The sequence below is a fragment of the Calliopsis andreniformis genome, unplaced genomic scaffold (assembly GCF_051401765.1).
Source record: "Calliopsis andreniformis isolate RMS-2024a unplaced genomic scaffold, iyCalAndr_principal scaffold0022, whole genome shotgun sequence".
Lineage (NCBI taxonomy): Eukaryota > Metazoa > Arthropoda > Insecta > Hymenoptera > Andrenidae > Calliopsis > Calliopsis andreniformis.
In genome coordinates this window covers 9,238,220-9,255,744 of record NW_027480432.1, presented here as the reverse complement: position 1 = coordinate 9,255,744, position 17,525 = coordinate 9,238,220, and the positions used below count along the sequence as shown (strand labels likewise).

General features: G+C 33.2%; 2 protein-coding genes and 1 long non-coding RNA gene across 3 annotated transcripts in view; 2 read left to right on the top strand and 1 right to left on the bottom strand.

The window, feature by feature from the left end:
* LOC143186640 (uncharacterized) overlaps positions 1-11,712 on the top strand; it is a 41,475-nt gene extending 29,763 nt beyond the window's left edge. Inside the window, exons 3-12 of the mRNA XM_076390347.1 lie at positions 283-437; positions 2,079-2,290; positions 3,371-3,506; positions 4,083-4,322; positions 4,841-5,210; positions 6,269-6,449; positions 6,848-7,011; positions 7,535-7,738; positions 8,210-8,377; positions 9,142-11,712. Coding sequence (XP_076246462.1) covers positions 283-437; positions 2,079-2,290; positions 3,371-3,506; positions 4,083-4,322; positions 4,841-5,210; positions 6,269-6,449; positions 6,848-7,011; positions 7,535-7,738; positions 8,210-8,377; positions 9,142-9,737 — 2,426 coding nt within the window. The 3' untranslated portion in view covers positions 9,738-11,712. The remainder of the gene's footprint in view (positions 1-282; positions 438-2,078; positions 2,291-3,370; positions 3,507-4,082; positions 4,323-4,840; positions 5,211-6,268; positions 6,450-6,847; positions 7,012-7,534; positions 7,739-8,209; positions 8,378-9,141) is intronic.
* Positions 1-17,525, bottom strand: part of LOC143186641 (uncharacterized) — a 76,607-nt gene that overhangs the window by 27,124 nt on the left and 31,958 nt on the right. The window lies entirely within an intron of this gene.
* LOC143187007 (uncharacterized) lies at positions 12,731-16,317 on the top strand. The gene is made up of 4 exons (XM_076390925.1): positions 12,731-12,984; positions 13,787-13,927; positions 14,167-14,683; positions 15,492-16,317. The coding sequence occupies exons 1-4, from the start codon at positions 12,839-12,841 to the stop codon at positions 16,002-16,004; spliced, it is 1,317 nt and encodes a 438-aa protein (XP_076247040.1). The 5' UTR covers positions 12,731-12,838; the 3' UTR covers positions 16,005-16,317.

Genomic DNA, 17,525 nt, shown 5'->3' with positions numbered 1-17,525 from the left:
ATTATTTTGCCATTTTTATCTAGCTAATAACATTCAATATTAAGTAACCAAGAATTTTCTGTAGTTTTTGAAATTAAAATAAGATCACTTGTATTTTTTTTTAAATTCTAAAAAATAGTTTATAAAATTCAGAATTTGTATTTAGAATCCAAGCGATCGTATTTTAACTGCAAAAGTGACTGAACTTTCCTGGTTACCAATTAAATTATCATGATCCATTCACCTTTTCTTAATCATGATGTAGCATAATGGCAGTATTACAACATTAGTCACTATTTCCAGCACTCTATGTACTTTATCCATACTTGACGATTCACATGAGGGAGTTAGGCATCAACGTGGAGGAGACTGCTATTATGAGCGCCATAACGCCAGTGATTGCAATGGTGATGCCACCTTTGGCAGGGATGTTTGCTGATCGTGTGGGAAACTTCAAAGTAAAAGACTTTTTAATGACTATTTTTCACTCTTTATTTCCTCTTATACCTGTAGTTGTGAGGCAAAATGACGTAACAGGTTTTTGTGTTTTTGAGATATTCATGTTCAGTGTTTTGAATCTGAATTAGAATTAAGAATAATGTAGATATTATGGACTTGAATTTCGATTATATTTACTTTTGTAAAGAAAAAAGGTTCTTTAATCTAATCTGCTGATGTCGAGGATACAAATTCCATCTTATAGGTTTCAATTAAATCGAAAATTCAATTCTTTTTCTTAAATCTTACTCATGTAGTTTTGCCTTAAAACCACAGATGTACATTTTCAGAGTGTTCGACAGCAACAATCAGAAATTTAAAAAAATGATTCTACATGTCAAAATAGGACAAGAATCAAGAATGAAGAAATTCCTTGTCAGATTCTATTTCAGAGTTATTTATTATTATTAATTATTGAGAAATTTATTATCATTAACTGTTGAGAAGACGCCTAAAATTTGCTTGAAATGTGTCTGACTTAGGACTCATTCCACTGGCTGCATTATGTCTGACCTGGATAGTGCACATCGGCAGTAGAATAAGTCTCAAGTCAGACATTTCACGTTTCGTGTCAAATTGCACTTTTTCACATATTCTTGACTTGATTCAAGAGATTCAAGCTTAAATTTTGCAAAAATAAGATAATAATCATACAGTATGTCTCACGAAATCCTGGACAGTCGATTATTTGCTAACCTATTAAAGATACGAAAAAAGATTTTATATGAAATTGAATGGCAAGAGGGGGCTGATTTATTGGCCGTAACAATTTTTTTTTATCATTATTGTTTACAGAGATATGAAAGTTAAGTTTGGTTTTTTAAATGGGATTATATATATTTTTTTTATCAATAGATAGTACGTTTCAAGACGAATTCAGCAAACGTTAATGTATACACCTTTTTTCAAATAGTTTTTAAGATATTACGCGTAAAAGTTTACTGATTTTCGGTGGAAGAAAATCTGCGAGACCAGGAAGCACAGTAGGGAGTCTCGACTCTCGACCACACTTAAGATGCTACGGGTTAAACCGTGCCTCTTGAAACTCATACAAAGAGACTGTGGTAGGAACAGCAGGCCTAAATCTTCCACCGAAAATCAGTAAACTTTTACGCGTAATATCTTAAAAACTATTTGAAAAAAGGTGTATACATCAATGTTTGCTGAATTCGTCTTGAAACGTACTATCTATTGATCAAAAAATATATATATAATCCCATTTAAAAAACCAAATTTAACTTTCATATCTCTGTAAACAATAATGATAAAAAAAAATTGTTACGGCCAATAAATCAGCCCCCTCTTGCCATTTAATTTCATATAAAAACTTTTTTCGTATCTTTAATAGGTCAGCAAATAATCGACTGTCCAGGATTTCGTGGGACATACTGTATACAGAGTTACGAATATTCACTGGAATAAGAATAAGCGTACAATAAAGCTTCCTATAACCCTTGGAAAATTATTGAGTAACAAACTGTGGAAGATAATAAAACTAGTCACGAAAAGAGTGCTTCAGGTTTGAATCTCGGAGCATTTCGGATAATAATCACTTACTGTAACTATAATAGAAACTTAATAGAAAAGATATTATCTTTCAGGTTTTGCTATCCGTGTTCTCCTCCTTCGGCGGTGTCGCAGCACTGTTATTGCTGCTCGTGCCGATAGGCAGGATAACCGTGGAGTTCCCTGACAGGGTCGTGATGGACCTCGGATGCACAGGGAATAATGGCCTCCTGTACACCATGAGCCAGAACCATCCTTGCGAAACTAAATTAAAGCCAGAGATCTCTACGAGACTCGAGAGTTGCGGGTAAGACCAATTAACGTTAATTATTGCTTGCCACTCTATTCTATGCATACCTAATATCCTCTGAAAGTAATGGTCTCGCATGCGACATCGCAGGATATTTCTAATGCACAATTAAACAGCCATAAAGGATGTTGAGGGAACTCAAAAGAAACAAGAAGTAATAACTTAACTCGTTCGTGGCTAATGAGACATACGTGTATTATGTTCCACGAATTTTTTTTTATTATTAGATTTAGAATAACGTTGGAAGACTAATTAACAAAAACAAAACTAAATGAGAATAAAAAGTGCTCGAAAAAGTTACTTGGCTACGACAGAAAATAAATAAATAATAAATAGTTCTACTGCTGTTAATGTGCCATGAATGGTACACTTGGACGTTTGAATTGACAAATTTTTGTGGCCTACGTCTGAGAATGTAATTGTAAGCCATATTAATATTGTACAATTATTTGTTTTTAAAACTGTGTGTATTTGGATAATGATAGAAATATCCCTACGAAGATATAAGTATAGAGTCCAAGAATTGAGCGAAATCTGATTACTGTGCAAGAAGATGTACGAAGTATAGCTAAATTCTATTCGTTGATTCCAGACCTGGGAATTATGAGAAATTTTCAAAATATATTACTTTAAAATTAATTTTCAGAGCTATTTAAAAAATAACCTATTTTTGAAATAATACTATTATTACATGAAGTATTTCACATAGAAAATAAATTAATGTATTTGCATTTAAATGATATATTTAGTATTTCAAATAATAAATTATTTGTTATTTGATATCGTAATTTAGTATTTGTTACTTGTTATTTGGTCATGATGAAATTAACTGGTTTCTTAATATATTGCATCTATATTATATTTGTATATCATTACTGTTTCTTACTAATTATTATAACAAGATATTAATCTATTAATGTAGTAAATATTAGCAATAATAACACTGTTATTAATACAATTAGTATTAATGTCTGGGACAGCCTGTATAATAGGGCACAAGATATATGAAAATACCAGAAGAGAATATTAAAACGATTAGGAATGTTGGAACGAGATTTTTAGTGCTACTTTTTACAGGTACTCGTGTCATATAGACTTCCTCAATGATAGTGACATTCTATCGTCGAGGATGTACACTATCAAACGATACAATATGGAGACGGGTAAGGATGCTTCGTTCAAGTTCACGATTCCTCAAAATGACATGCCACAGGTACGTATTGCGTGATAAAAAAAGAAGAAAAAATTCTAGAACACAGTAGAATAATCTGGATGCTGTTTAAAGAAATTCACAACCAAAATGTATTCATATCTTAGAGAGAAAAATAAAAAATTGCACAGAGGTAGCCATTAAAATCGTATTACCTTATAAATATCACTACTTTTAGTTTAACTATTACATGAGAAGTAATCATCTGTAATATTTGTCATTTAGGATTTAATTCTCCCTTTTTACTTAAAATTTTGACTTCCATAATAATTTAGAAATACTTAGGTACTATATTTATAATTACTTTCATATTCAACAAATAATATTTCTAGCGAGTGTCACAATTTTATTGGCCACTACAGTATCTGTGTTATATTCCATGTTATTTTGTATGTTAAATTTCACCCTAGTGTTCAGAGTGAAATAAAATTTGACCAAACTGTGAGAAAGAAATAACAAATATTATCAGAATTAACGATACAAAAAATAATTTCTGTTTACCTTTTTAGGATTGTGGGTTTCCTTAATTCACATCCCTTTATTAAGCAGTTAATACACTAATTTAATGTAATTTCGTAGATCAAAGACGAAGACATAAGGGAATATAGAAAGCTGAGGAACAACGAGTACTTTAAAACCTCGATTCGACAGCTCTCGAAGAACGAGTACTTTTTCCCAACGAATCGATTATATGAATTTGCGTGCACTGTGTCAGGGTTCATCGAAGATTTTGAGACGTCGACACTAGACACTGCCATGTCGAACAGAGTGTATGAGAATCGAACGCTTTGTGCTTTCAATCCGATATTAGCGCAGAAGGTGAGCCCATTTGATTGATATAGAGCAAGTAGGTGAATTAATTAATATTTTTAAGAAGCACTAATTTAGATTAGAATAGAAAAATAAAACCAGTCATTAGTGTGTTCTGTTTTGTTGATTTCTCAGAATAATTTCATGAATCTTCTGCCATAAAAAAATGTGGAGATCTTGCTTTTGATGGCACATTTCCCATACTTTTTTTCTTTAGACATTTCTCATAATAATACTTTAATAATTCTAGTTTAGTGTATACATGACTTTTTAACACAGCTGGTACAACCTTTTAAAAGTTAATTTACTTACTTACACCATTTTTATGATTTGTTCAAACAAAAACAATAAAGTTTCTAAAAAGTAATCTAAATTACTTGCATATATAGTATGCATCGATTTAATTAAGATGGAGAACCAAGATTTCTCGTGACACAAAAATAGAATAAAAATAAAAATTGCTTAAAGAGAAACTGAAAAGTTTAGCATTATTTTTGACATAAATTTTAACGATGTCAATTGTTCAGGATAACACCAGTCAGTCAATAAATCACCATTCGTACAAATCAAAGCTGAAGAAATTCTCCACGACAGACATCGATCTCGAGATGGGACGACAAAGATATCTGTCAGAGGAAATAGCGTGGAACAAAAACGAATATCAAAAGATCACCTGTGGGAATCCTGATTTGGAGACAGAGAGGATAGTTCTAAGTCTACCGCTGTTTAATCAGTCCTCGACTTCAGAACCTTATGGAAGTGTGGGCACCGATGACTGCACCAAGAGATGCATTGTTACTGCACCTCGAGAGGAAATGTGCTCTAACATGAATATGGTGGTCGAGTACAACGTGGGACTGACTTTTTGGCTGTACTTTGTTATCAGAGTGTTCATCAGTGAGTTTTTACTTTTTTAAATGCATAATTTTTAAGAAAGAAAGTTTCTAACAAACGACTTGCAAAATTTAAAAACAGAGACTCGAATTTTTTGATATCTTAAAAGAGAACATTTCTGTAAATACATATATTTCTGCCTGTTTTACCTAATTGGATCTTGTATTGCCAATTTTATAAATTGATCTGTAATTTCAAATACACTTATAGAATTGTATTAATGTTTTTATAAAGAAGATAGATATCTGAAGAGACCTTGTAAAAAAGTTTTGTGAAAAGAATGTAGACTATAGAATACAAAAGATTTATATAATATATGAGAAAATGGAAGATTAGTTTCAGACGTGAAAATCAAAATAATATAAATAGTTTCTTATTTTGTACACCTATAAAGACATTTATGTATATAGGGTGTCTACGCTGAAGCAAGCCATCTAACTATTTCCTTTGCTTCCTTTGCTTCGAATCGTTTCGAAGGAGAAATATCATGAAAGAACGATTTTTTGTATAGGATCATTTTTTTTAGCTTTTTAAAATTTTGTTATCAAAGACAGAGGAGATACTTAGGTAGCCTGTTTCACCTAGGATACCCTTAAACATTTAAAAGGGTGGTTGCACGCGTCAAAATAAGACGAATACAAAAACTGACAAATTTCATTAATATATATCCTATTAATCAATTATAGTAATTATATTAATATATATAAACACAAATTATTAATAGCTAAAATGACGTTTAAAATATGTTTATACGTGTGAGCTGTGTCTGACTTGACTTATTCTACTGAGATCGCTTTGTCTGACGACTGACAGAATACACCTTGGCAGTAGAATAAGTCACAAAGTCAGCCACGTTTCACGCGCATTTTAGAAACGTATCCTTAACAATGAATGACTGTGAAATGAAACCTCAAACGTTGTTTTGTTATTTGAACTCATTTTAGCATGCAGAATTATTCTTTCAAAATCTCGACACCTGTTATCGAAGCCTCTGTATAATGGAATTTCTTTCTTTATAAAGAAAGTAATATTCTTATTTAATAAAAATAATATTTGTGCAGGTGTCATCGGTGGCACCACGTTCGCCATGTTCGAGGGTGCGGTGATCGCGATATTGCGAGAACAAAAAGCTGACTATGGTCTTCAAAGGATATATGGAAGTATTGGAGGAATGATATCGTCGCCACTCTCTGGGCTTCTTATCGATTATGCTAGCACTGGCAAGAGCTACACTGATTTTAGGTAAAAATAGTGTCATTAATATGTGATAGAACAAGTAGTGAAATAATACTACTATACTTTTACAGATAATTAGAATACGAATAATTAGAATACGAATATTAGAATAATTAGAATATATATATATATATTTAAATTGTGGACGTACAAAAAAGCACTGGCTATAGATAATATTTAAAAATGTATAAAATATGAAAAATAAGGATTTGAAAAATAAAGTCAGTTTCTGATTTTGTTCCATTTCTTTAACTGTGTTTATAGAAATACGAAATTGTATAAAAATCCGCAATTTACACATAATATTCTTTATAAAATTACATAAGAAAGAACAAAAGATTTAGAAAGAAATTTATTTAAAATTTATGCAGAAATTTATATTCTTGGTACTTTATATTTTTCAGGCCAGCGTTTTATCTATACGCAGCGCTGAAACTCATGTCAGGAGTTCTAATGCTGGCCATTGATTTGGAGTTCAAATCGCCAGCGACCAATGTTGTCCGTGACGTTTTCACAGTCTTAAGGAATATCGAGGCTGCAGCTCTTTTCATTGCTTGCTTCATTTTAGGTAAAAACACATCTTTATTAATTTCAAATATTTGAATTCAGTTTCTAGAAATTTTAAAAAATTGTGAACGTAAATCGAATTATAATCCAGTCAATATAAACTCGTGACTCAGTATAAACAATAAGCTCATAAAGAATGAAATCTCTCAAAATGTAACTTTGAGAATTAATAACTCGTTTTTATCTTCTCAAAATGCAGAATGAGAAAAATTCAAAAAATGAGAAAACAATTTCAACAAATTTGTGAGTAACAATTTACGAGGAGAAAATACTGTGTTATTGTTAAAGAATCTCACTTTAAATGTTTAACAATACCTCAGTAACATATATTTATGCTTAAGTAGTCCAAATATTCATCTCCAAATTACCAAGTTAATTTTGAACAACTCTCTCGTAGGGACTTGTATAATTGTCCAGATTGTTCCTTTTATGTAATTGCACAATTATGTAACATATAATATTCAAGGCGACAGTATTCATGCAAATCACGAAGAATTTTTATTAAACAAGTGCTCTTGTTGCAGGCACCGCTTGGGGGTACATCGAGTCCTTCCTCTTCTGGCTGATACAAGATTTAGGAGGATCAAGATCACTCATGGGCATCACCATAACCGTAGGCGGCATAGCTGGTATACCATTACTGGTTCTATCGGGCCCAATCATATCAAAGATCGGCCATGCCAATGTACTTTTCATAGGGTTCGTTTTTTACGCCATAAGACTTTGCGGTGAGCATTTTAAATCCCATCTCCTCTGCTGTGACTTTCGTCTTAAAACTTTCGAGCGACTTTAACTTGAAAAAGCTAAATAATAAATTTTAAATTCTTGAATAATTACTTAGCTTCTATGATTAATTTATAACAAAATTTCACAAAATTAGCTTACAAAAACTAAATGATAAATATTCTTGTTTTTAGTAGTGGTAAAATTTCTAGGAGTTCTAAAATTCTTCAGAGTAATTCTAAAATTTTTGAATTTTTAGTAGCCTAGAATTTTTGAATTTTAGTTTGTAAACTAAAATAATTTCATTAAAATTTTAACTTTGGCGATGATAAAATATAGATGAAGCTTCTGTATGCTTCTATTATTAAGTGACAGAAAAATTTCTCTTACACTAAGAATTTTCACTATAAGTGTTACCAATTTTTTAAGTAATCTGTACAAGAGTATTATTAATCTTGAGTTGTCTCTTTTTACAGGATACTCGTTAATATATAATCCATGGCATACCCTTATCTTCGAGGCGCTAGAATCTGTCACCCTGTCGCTTAGTTTCACTGCTGCTGTCACTTACGCGGCAAAACTGTCCACGACCACCACTGATAGCTCAATACAAGGACTATTAGGCGGAGTTTATTATGGAGTCGGTTAGTAATTAATTAAATATGTACATAATAACTAGTTATATGTTTTATGGACATCTTAGAATAATAAGTAATAGTTCAATGTTTTAAGAACAGAAGGCGTCTTTAAAATATTTTAGTAATTTTCAAGCTTGTTATGTTGTTACCTATAGATACCTATGATTATACCTTTAAACCTATAATTTGCATTTAGTTGACAAAGAAAATTTTGTTATTTTACTTCATTCTTTTTGATAAAATTAGCAATAGTAAAGATATTTTTAAAAAGAATACAATTAAATTTGAAGGCTTTAAATACCATTAAACAATTTAAATATTATGTATTTGCATAGCATTCAGAGCTTACTCAAAAGAAGAGTTCACAGTTCAAGAAACACTCTCAAATACAATTTGTCTCATAAAATCATAAAATCATAAGATGTCAAAAAACAAGTCTTTAACCCCTTCACTTATAATTTTCTTTTGTAATGTTATCACCTTTGCTGCCGATTTAAAAGAGTTGACTAACCCAAACTGCCAACTAAAGAGCTCCCATTAAGCAAACATAGAACCCTCACGCGATAGTGCGTGATGGGTTGCTTGGGAACACTTCTCATCACGTGTTAGTACTTTAATCGGTGGCGAAGATATTGTAAAAAATGCACAAGTCAATCTCATTGAAAAAGGTGAAGGGGTTAAAAATATGTATTTCTTTCTGACTTAGTACCAGCAGAAACAATAACGTATCAACCAACATTTTAAAATCAATGTTTTCGAACCATTCGCAGGCAAAGGTTCAGGAAGTCTCATCGGTGGCTACCTGATGAAAGCCTTCGGCACTCGACCAACTTACCGAATCTTCGCAGTGATGACTCTAATAACCGGTATACTGTACTACATCTTCAACGTGGCCTACCTAAAGAAGCGACCCCAGGTCGAAGGGAACGACATCGTGAAGAAGAAGCCCAAGAACGTCGAGAACCAAAACGGCCTCGAAACTGGTATCATCGAGATCGGCTTAGAAGAGAAGAAGAAGCCCACGAACCAGGAGAAAGAGAAGGAATCCAAGAATCCAAGTGGCATCGAAAACGGAGCTTTCTCGAGTGATCAAGACACAGCGAAATATTCAACCGAGGATGAAAACGAGCTGAAGAATAACATGGAGGCAGTCAACAACGCCAAGAACTTGGACAAGATCGAGAAGATACCGACAGAAGAAAGCAAGAAGAAGTTCGACGCAAAGAGGCTGAAGAAGGTTCAAAATGACGAGAGCGATCGAGGGAAGGAAACTTCGAAACAAAATGGCACCACGAATCTAGCGTTCGACAGTACCGAGATGATTCAATATAACGTCATTGTCGAGAGCCAACCAGAAGATCTGTGAACAAGTTCCTCCAGAGATCTCGTTACTCTTCCTTCAGTGGCTTTTTACGACGGTTCTTTGGAGAATCGTCGGCGAAGCGAATTGGAGTGGACGATTGTCTCTCAGTGAGTCGTTATCGTACAAATCCTGCATACTCACGAGTAGTTAGAGATACGTGAATGGGGGGCAGTGACGCTTGTGAATTGCTCGAATGACGCTGTGGAAAGTGGAGAAAGACGCTGGATTTTTTTAATATAAAATCGATATGGTAGAAGTTTGATCGATTGGGTCTTAATTATTTAGAGTTACTATTATGATAATAAGGTTGGTGTAATGGCAATAAGAGTACAGTAGGACGTTGACTGACACATGGAATATGTTATTATATTTAGTAGCAGTCTACTGTTGAAAATAAATTTGGCTATACAGAGGTGGCTCAGGCTTGAGAATTGCATTGTGTCAATTAATTGAGATATTACTCTATCCTAAGTGATTTTTATTGTTTATTTTCTACACTTTAAGTTGCAATATAGGGTGTGTCCTCATCATGAAAGAAAAATTCATGTAGAATGCAAATTTTTTTAGAGGTTTTAGGTTACACTAATTTTCAAACATGACATTTTTGTAACAGTGTTAGAAAATGAAACATTGACCCACATATTGTGTTACACATATATTCAAAGTAACTTTTTATTTTCTCATTTTATTTAAAACCATTGAAAAATTTAGTAAGCTAAGTTGAATATTCCTAAAAATATTTTTTAAATATCTAAACAAATTTGGTATCACATTTGGAATTTTTGGAGCACAATAAATATACTGCAAACTTTATTGAATAAATTTTCTATCGACTCTGTTCCATTTCATATTTTTGTGCAGTATCAGTAACATTAAAGGAAAATTAATACTCGCGGTATCGTTCGAACAATTATAAGCGTTACTATCGTTCACAGTGCCCCAAATGTTTATTTCCTGAGGGAGAGAAAGAGCATTATTCGGAGCTAATTTAATAATTAACATCGTGCATGTACTTCACAACGTCAAATATTTCTAATTGCTATTATTGTATATTTTTTTTTTAGTATTGAACAACGTAGAGATCTAATTAATTCCAAATGTAATATTTTATTTTTAATATTTAGGATAATGTTGAATCTCTATTTTATACGCTCTATATCTTTTTCCATAGAGTAATATAAAACGAAGACGACGTAGCTTCTACGTTTTCAGATTAAATAGTATTTAACGTAATCCGACAATAAAACGAGTACGTTGGTTGTTGTTAGATAGAGACGTTATATTATATTTTTTTAGCGAGATATTGTAATATATAAAACATGAATGTATTATATTTAAGAAAGTATTCATATGAAGTCATGGTATTGTTATTTTAAAAATTATCATAGGTCTAGTGTTTTAAGTCGAGGACGAGAATTTTATAAAACTATGGTCATACAGAGATTCAATTTAGAAATTTACATTTGCACATCACATAAAAATAATAACGCTAATATAATTCAATACAATTACTTATGAGCTATCTTTGTGTCAGCAGTGTATATTTGCCATATATGAAAAGGAACCCATAGACTTTTAAAATCTTCGACACCTCTCAACATTTTGCAATTTGGAAAATATCCCACATAAAAAGTAGCTTTGGTACAATAAAATTACATCGTTTCATCTTTCTCTAATACATACAATTATTCATTTGAATACAAATATATGTGTAGAACGTTTCAAAAGATTCAATTACCTACAATGAAAGTGGAAGATCAAGAGATAATTGTTAACACATGTGGTGTCCTAAGAGAACAAAAAAATAGAGTGCTAAGTGAAAGAAAAATAACAGTAATTCTAACAACAGAACAATGTGATACAATTGTGAGATAAATAGTGCGTAATTGCAAGTCCCATAATGTACAACCGCGAAGGAGATAATTATAAATTATTATCCATATAGTTTCAATAGGAAAATAAAAAGGAACGTGAGTAAGTCAAGAGAATTTCTCATTACACCCATCATTCTTTTCACAGTATTGCGTCAACCACTATTTGTCACTTTGCTATCAAAACAGAAAACTAGAATAACTTGGGATTATTGTAATGATTATTCACAAATTAACGTATACCTTAAATTATGAAACACAGACAAAAATCAATGTCCATAAAGAATTGAAAATTATTAAAATATAAATTTCTATACTTTGGAAAATTCTAAATTTCCGAAAATTCTAAAATTTAAATTGACAAAAATTAAAAAATTCTAATATTCTATATTTGTAGCAATCCAAAAAATCTAAATTTCTGGAAATTCTAAGCTACCAAATATTCTCAACTTCTAAAAATTTCAAATTTAAAGAAGTCTGATTCTAAATCTTAAATTCCTGAAAATTTATAAATTCTAGGTTTTAGGAAATTTAAAAATTCTAAATATCTGACAATTCGAAGGTCCTAAATTTTTAACAGTTTTGAAATTCTAAAATTTTGAAAGTTCTAGAGACCTAAAATTTCTTAATTTAAATTTCAGACGTTAAATTTAAGGTCTGTTAAGGATAAATAAAACTGAGATTTTCCATGAAACTTAGACAAGTGAGCACCTGTTTCCTTTCCCTGAAAAGACAAATTTCCTCAAAACGTCTCAACAGTAGCTTCACCGCTAACACAGTCATCTGGATCAACGAATTCGCGGTCAAGGACGGATTAGCGATCGTTTGTTTTCTTCCTTGTCACATTTCATACGCAGAGATCCCCGTAACGGTGTGTTATAGTTTGCAATGACGATTAGGACCGTTTTGTCAAGCCTCGTTCCAAGTTATTAGCATGTCTCCACTGGTGGAGAATATTTTGTCCCTCCACGAGTCTCATCCACATTACAATAAATTACGCAAAACAAGCAATTCTAAATAAATCAACCCATCAATCTTAACCATTTTTCCAAAAACTATTCCCATTTTATTAAACAAAAGTAACAAAGGGTACGAGGTAAAACTGAATGCAAAGATGTGCAAAACTGGAGCTGGACAATAAATCTACAGCATCCTGCTAGAGAGATACAGTTACGAGTCTATATAGAAGACACGAGTCAGAGTTCCCCAATCATTCATCTTTAGCTACCGGAGATGATGATACGTCTATTCATTTCGCTGCTTTTAGCAGGTTTGTCAACCGCCACGGTTCTGCCGGAAGTGATGTCATACGCGAAAGTGTCGAGGAATGGGCAAGAGGAGAAGGAAGCAAGAGGCAGTCAGACACCGTGGATCGCCAGGTTAGATTGATAGAATTAGAAGATTAGAGTAATCTTGGACTACAATATAGTAATAGTGGGCAAGGACATTATCGCCTTTTTTTCTTAACGAATCGCAATTGGAGTGGGGAAGACATGATGACCTCAAGCAGTTACTACAAAATTTACTAATTATGGTACTGTCTATTCGTAAGCTATTGGTCAGGAATTTGGTAGCACTCCATGAATTAAGAAAATGAGGACTTCGTTTTTCATTAATGTTTTGGGGGATTATGAACGATTTATTCAGTTTTTAAAGGATGTTGAAGTGAAAAAATTGTAGTAGGGTTTGGAAGAGATCTTCTTGGGATTAGAGGAATTTTGTTACAGATAGTAAGATATTTATTCGTTGTAAGCTTGCAACTCGATACAACCAATAGCTAATATAATACAAAATTTTTAATCTTAGTTTTTTCAAAATAAATATCAGTCGATACATCGATGAACCTGGAAAAAGAATCTAGTCTTTACTTTGAATAACTTGTATCTGCAATAGTAACGAGTTACGAGACTATAACGAATAGAGACTGTAGCAAAGAAACTAGCAGAAAATGTATAAAGTCAAAATACTGTGACCTAAATTTACCAAAAATTAACAAATATTTCCCCACTGCTGTCTGGAATCTATTAACTGTGTTAGAGGAATCAATTTACATACATTGCAAACAAAAATATTGTTGTAAATCATTCGTCATAATACAGTCTCAGTGATCACTAAACCAGTTTTACTATAATATTAGTATTACTGATGATTAAAAATGACAAAATCATTTTCATTGCTCAGCGTGTTCTCACAGACTAATGGAACAATAAACGAGGGCAGAGGCATCAAGAATATTGCCATCACAGTATCGCCTGTGTACATTTCCCCCAAAATTCCCAAATTGCAAAATGGAGAAGCTATTGAGTATTCTTCGCCTGGAAGGTATGAAAAACTAACTTCAATTTCCATTTGTCTTTATTTTTCGATTTCCTATAACAATAGTCCATTTTGGAACACTTGTTGTAATTATTTTACTAGATTTCTAGTAATTTTCTCTATGCTCTAAAAGTACCATAATTATATTCTTATAAGAAGTTACCTTGAGCTACAATTAATTACATTTATGACAACATGGACTAGAGTAATTAACTCTGAAAAAAGACAATCGATCAAATTTATAGGTACTCAACTCTGGACCACGAAATGTTAGCACAGCTAAATGGAAAGAAGCAAATACAGAACAGATATCATCCCTCGCCCTTGAACACGTTTAAAAATAAGGAACCTTCAGACATGAGAGATAGTCCTAGGCCTGTCATGCGACCAATTGGTCCCTCAGGTCCACCCAGCGGTCCACCGAAAGGCCCACTCAGTGGTCCTCCCAGTGGTCCCCTAAAAGGACCATTCAGTGGTCCCCCGAGTGGCCCACCCAGTGGTCCCCCAAGTGGTCCACCCACTGGTCCCTCAGATGGTCCACCCAGTGGGCCTCCATCAGACACATTCGACTTTTCAAAGCCACCATACTCAGACAGTTATGACTACCAGCCTCCAGCGTTTCTCAACGACAAACCCATGTCCAAGCCACCTGATTATTTAGGCGATAAGCCAGTTTCCAAGCCACAGGACTATCTAGCCGATAAGCCGATTTCCAAACCGCTGTCGATGAACGATTATACCGACTTCGAGATCAGCGATAAGGTAAGACTTCTGGATGTCTCAATTTGTAAGGGGTTGAAGACTTTAGATTAAGGGAGATAAGGTTTCTTAGATCTTCTAGACTTGCTGAGTTTTCTTGACTTCCCAGATTTCCTAGGCCTTCTAGGTTTTCTAGGTTTCCTAAGCTTTTTAAACTTCTTAAATTTCCTTAGCTTTGAAAATTTCCTAAGTTTTCTAAAATTTTCTAGGCTCCCTAGGTTCTCTAAGCTTTCAAGGTTTCCAAGGTTTTCACGATTACTAAGATTCCTTAGGCTCCCAAGGCTTTCAAGGTTTCCTAAATTTTCTAGATTTTCTAGGCTTCCTAGGCTTCCAAGGTTTCCAAGGTATCCATGATTTTCAAAATTTCCAAGGTTTCCTAGGCTCCCAAGGCTTTCAAAGTATCCAAGATTTCCTAAGTTTCCTAACCTTTCAAAGCTTCCCAAACTTCCTAGGCTTTCAAGATGTTTTATGTTTTCTAAATTACTTATAATTCCCAGGTTCCCCAGGTCTTCCAGGTTCCATAAAAATCATTTTGATACAGTATTGTCTTGACATAAGCTCGCGACTTAAAATCAGTTCAAAGTTCAGATAATACAAATTCAAAATTTTTCTCACCCATCAAACACTACAATTTGTACTTTAATTTCCATATTTTCAATACTTTTGCAAGCTATTATACACGTATTCTATAACGTTTCACACACTTAAAATTCGCCTAGATAAATAAAGATCTATAATCTATATAATTCTTATGCGAATAGCTCTGCTGATATGTTAATGTGGTTATAATATCCAACCTCATTATTTTCAGCCTCCAGACTCCTATAAACCTGACTCCCATTTCCCTTCCCACGATCATGATTCCGACTACTCCGATTTCCCACCCGATTCACCTCCAAATGATAAGCCCCCGAAACCAATCGAGTACTCGAGTCCACTGGATCATCCTCCCCCTTTCGACGACGACTCCTTCGACCACCACCACCATCACGAGATTATCTACGATCACATCCCAGAATACTATGAACACCACGAGCACACCACCCAGCAGCCAGAAATGAACGACCAGAGGTTGGACAAGAGGCCATACTCGTACTACTTCATAGGGAAAAAGCTTTGGTATATTCCACTATACTTCAGCATCTACTTCATCATCTACATCGCGGCTCTCGTGCTGAAGAGCATTGCTCGACATAAAATCGCGTTCCCAGCACATCTGGCGGGACATGGTCGAGCTTATGGTGGGTTCAGCTGGTGGGATCTTGGGGAATGGGTATTAGAGGGACTCGAGAGCCTTGGGGAGAAGTATGGAAATTTGTCATAGAATTAGGGTTGGAGAGGATCTCGAAGATATGTTGAGAATTGAGTCATTTTTTTTTTTTTAAATTTTGTCAAGTATTGGAAATATTTTTTATTTTATATTAAAATTAAGGAAACTGGATGAAAGCTAAATATAAAAGTTGAAAATGAGAGAAAGGAATGCACTATAGTTGAGTATATAAGTAATTAAAATTCTGAATATGTTAGGCTCTTTAAATGGTTTAGCATCTGTATATTTTGTGCAACTTTTAATTCAATGTTGACTAAACATTTTGGAAGAAGTATGAACTAGTTAATGTTCGTGTACTATGTATGATATGGATATAAAATAATGGTATAATTGAAATAGTTAAATATTACACTAAATTAATGTAGAACTTAAGTACGATTGTATTTATTTGAAAGTGGATCGAGATTTGTTGACTACTGTAAAATATAAACATATTTTTTATAACTATTATGCAATGCACTTAGAGAATACATGATTGTAAATAATATAATTAAGCATTTTGTAAATATTGTCCTATCGATAAACTGGTTACTTAAAGAATATAGAAATAATAATTTAAATCATTTGTAAGAGAATTATCAATAAAAACATTAATCAAAATACAAAATTCGATTTTTCTCTATACGATAGTAAAGAAACCCCATCTTTAATTATTAATTATTTCTAAGTTACCTACACTACCAAATGAAATGTTTTTTGATGAAACTTCAATAAAAAAATAAAAAATAAACAATTTTTAAAAATAAATTCAAACCAAAATATTACCAAACAAATACCTTTTCTAGCATAAATGATTTCGTATTATTCTAATAAAAATAAGGGATAGTAGTAAAGATGCTTTTTGAAGCATAATTTTCAACAATAGCGAGCTCAGTTAGTCCAGCTCTTAGATACAGTAATTACCCCCTTACTAATAAGTACTAGTAAGTTTTAATACAAGCTTTTTCACAGTAAACGTCTGGTGGACAGGCACTTTTTCTCTTATCGATTTCCTCAAATCTTTACGACCCCACGAGCGTAATCGAACTCCCCCTGTTCGTAAATTCCTCAGAAACGGGCGTATTCGGTTATGGCTGCTTCTTACTGTCGCCGCGGGAGTCACGGTGCAAGTTTTTGGACGTATAACGAGACGGAATTTGTCAGTATCGCAGAATTGAAAGAATTACTGGAAACGACGCGAGAATTCTGATGGTCCCGCATTCTTCTTCCCCAATTACGCCTCCCGCTCGATCCACTGTCGTCCCTTTTTTATTATCGCCTCTCTGTTTCTCTGATTTCGAGTCGTAAAGAGAATACGGGAACGATTTCCTTCATATCGAGCTTTTATGCAACCCGTGGACACACGACACGTATAGTACAAGAAATATTGCATGTGTTTTGGTGGTATTCGAACAATGAAGAGGAATAAAAAATTGATTGAATGATTTTATAGAGAATTCTTGGATGTGAGAAGGAAGTTCTTTTGTTTAATAGCTTGGTTTATTTTTCTACTGTGACGCTTTGAAAATGATTAAT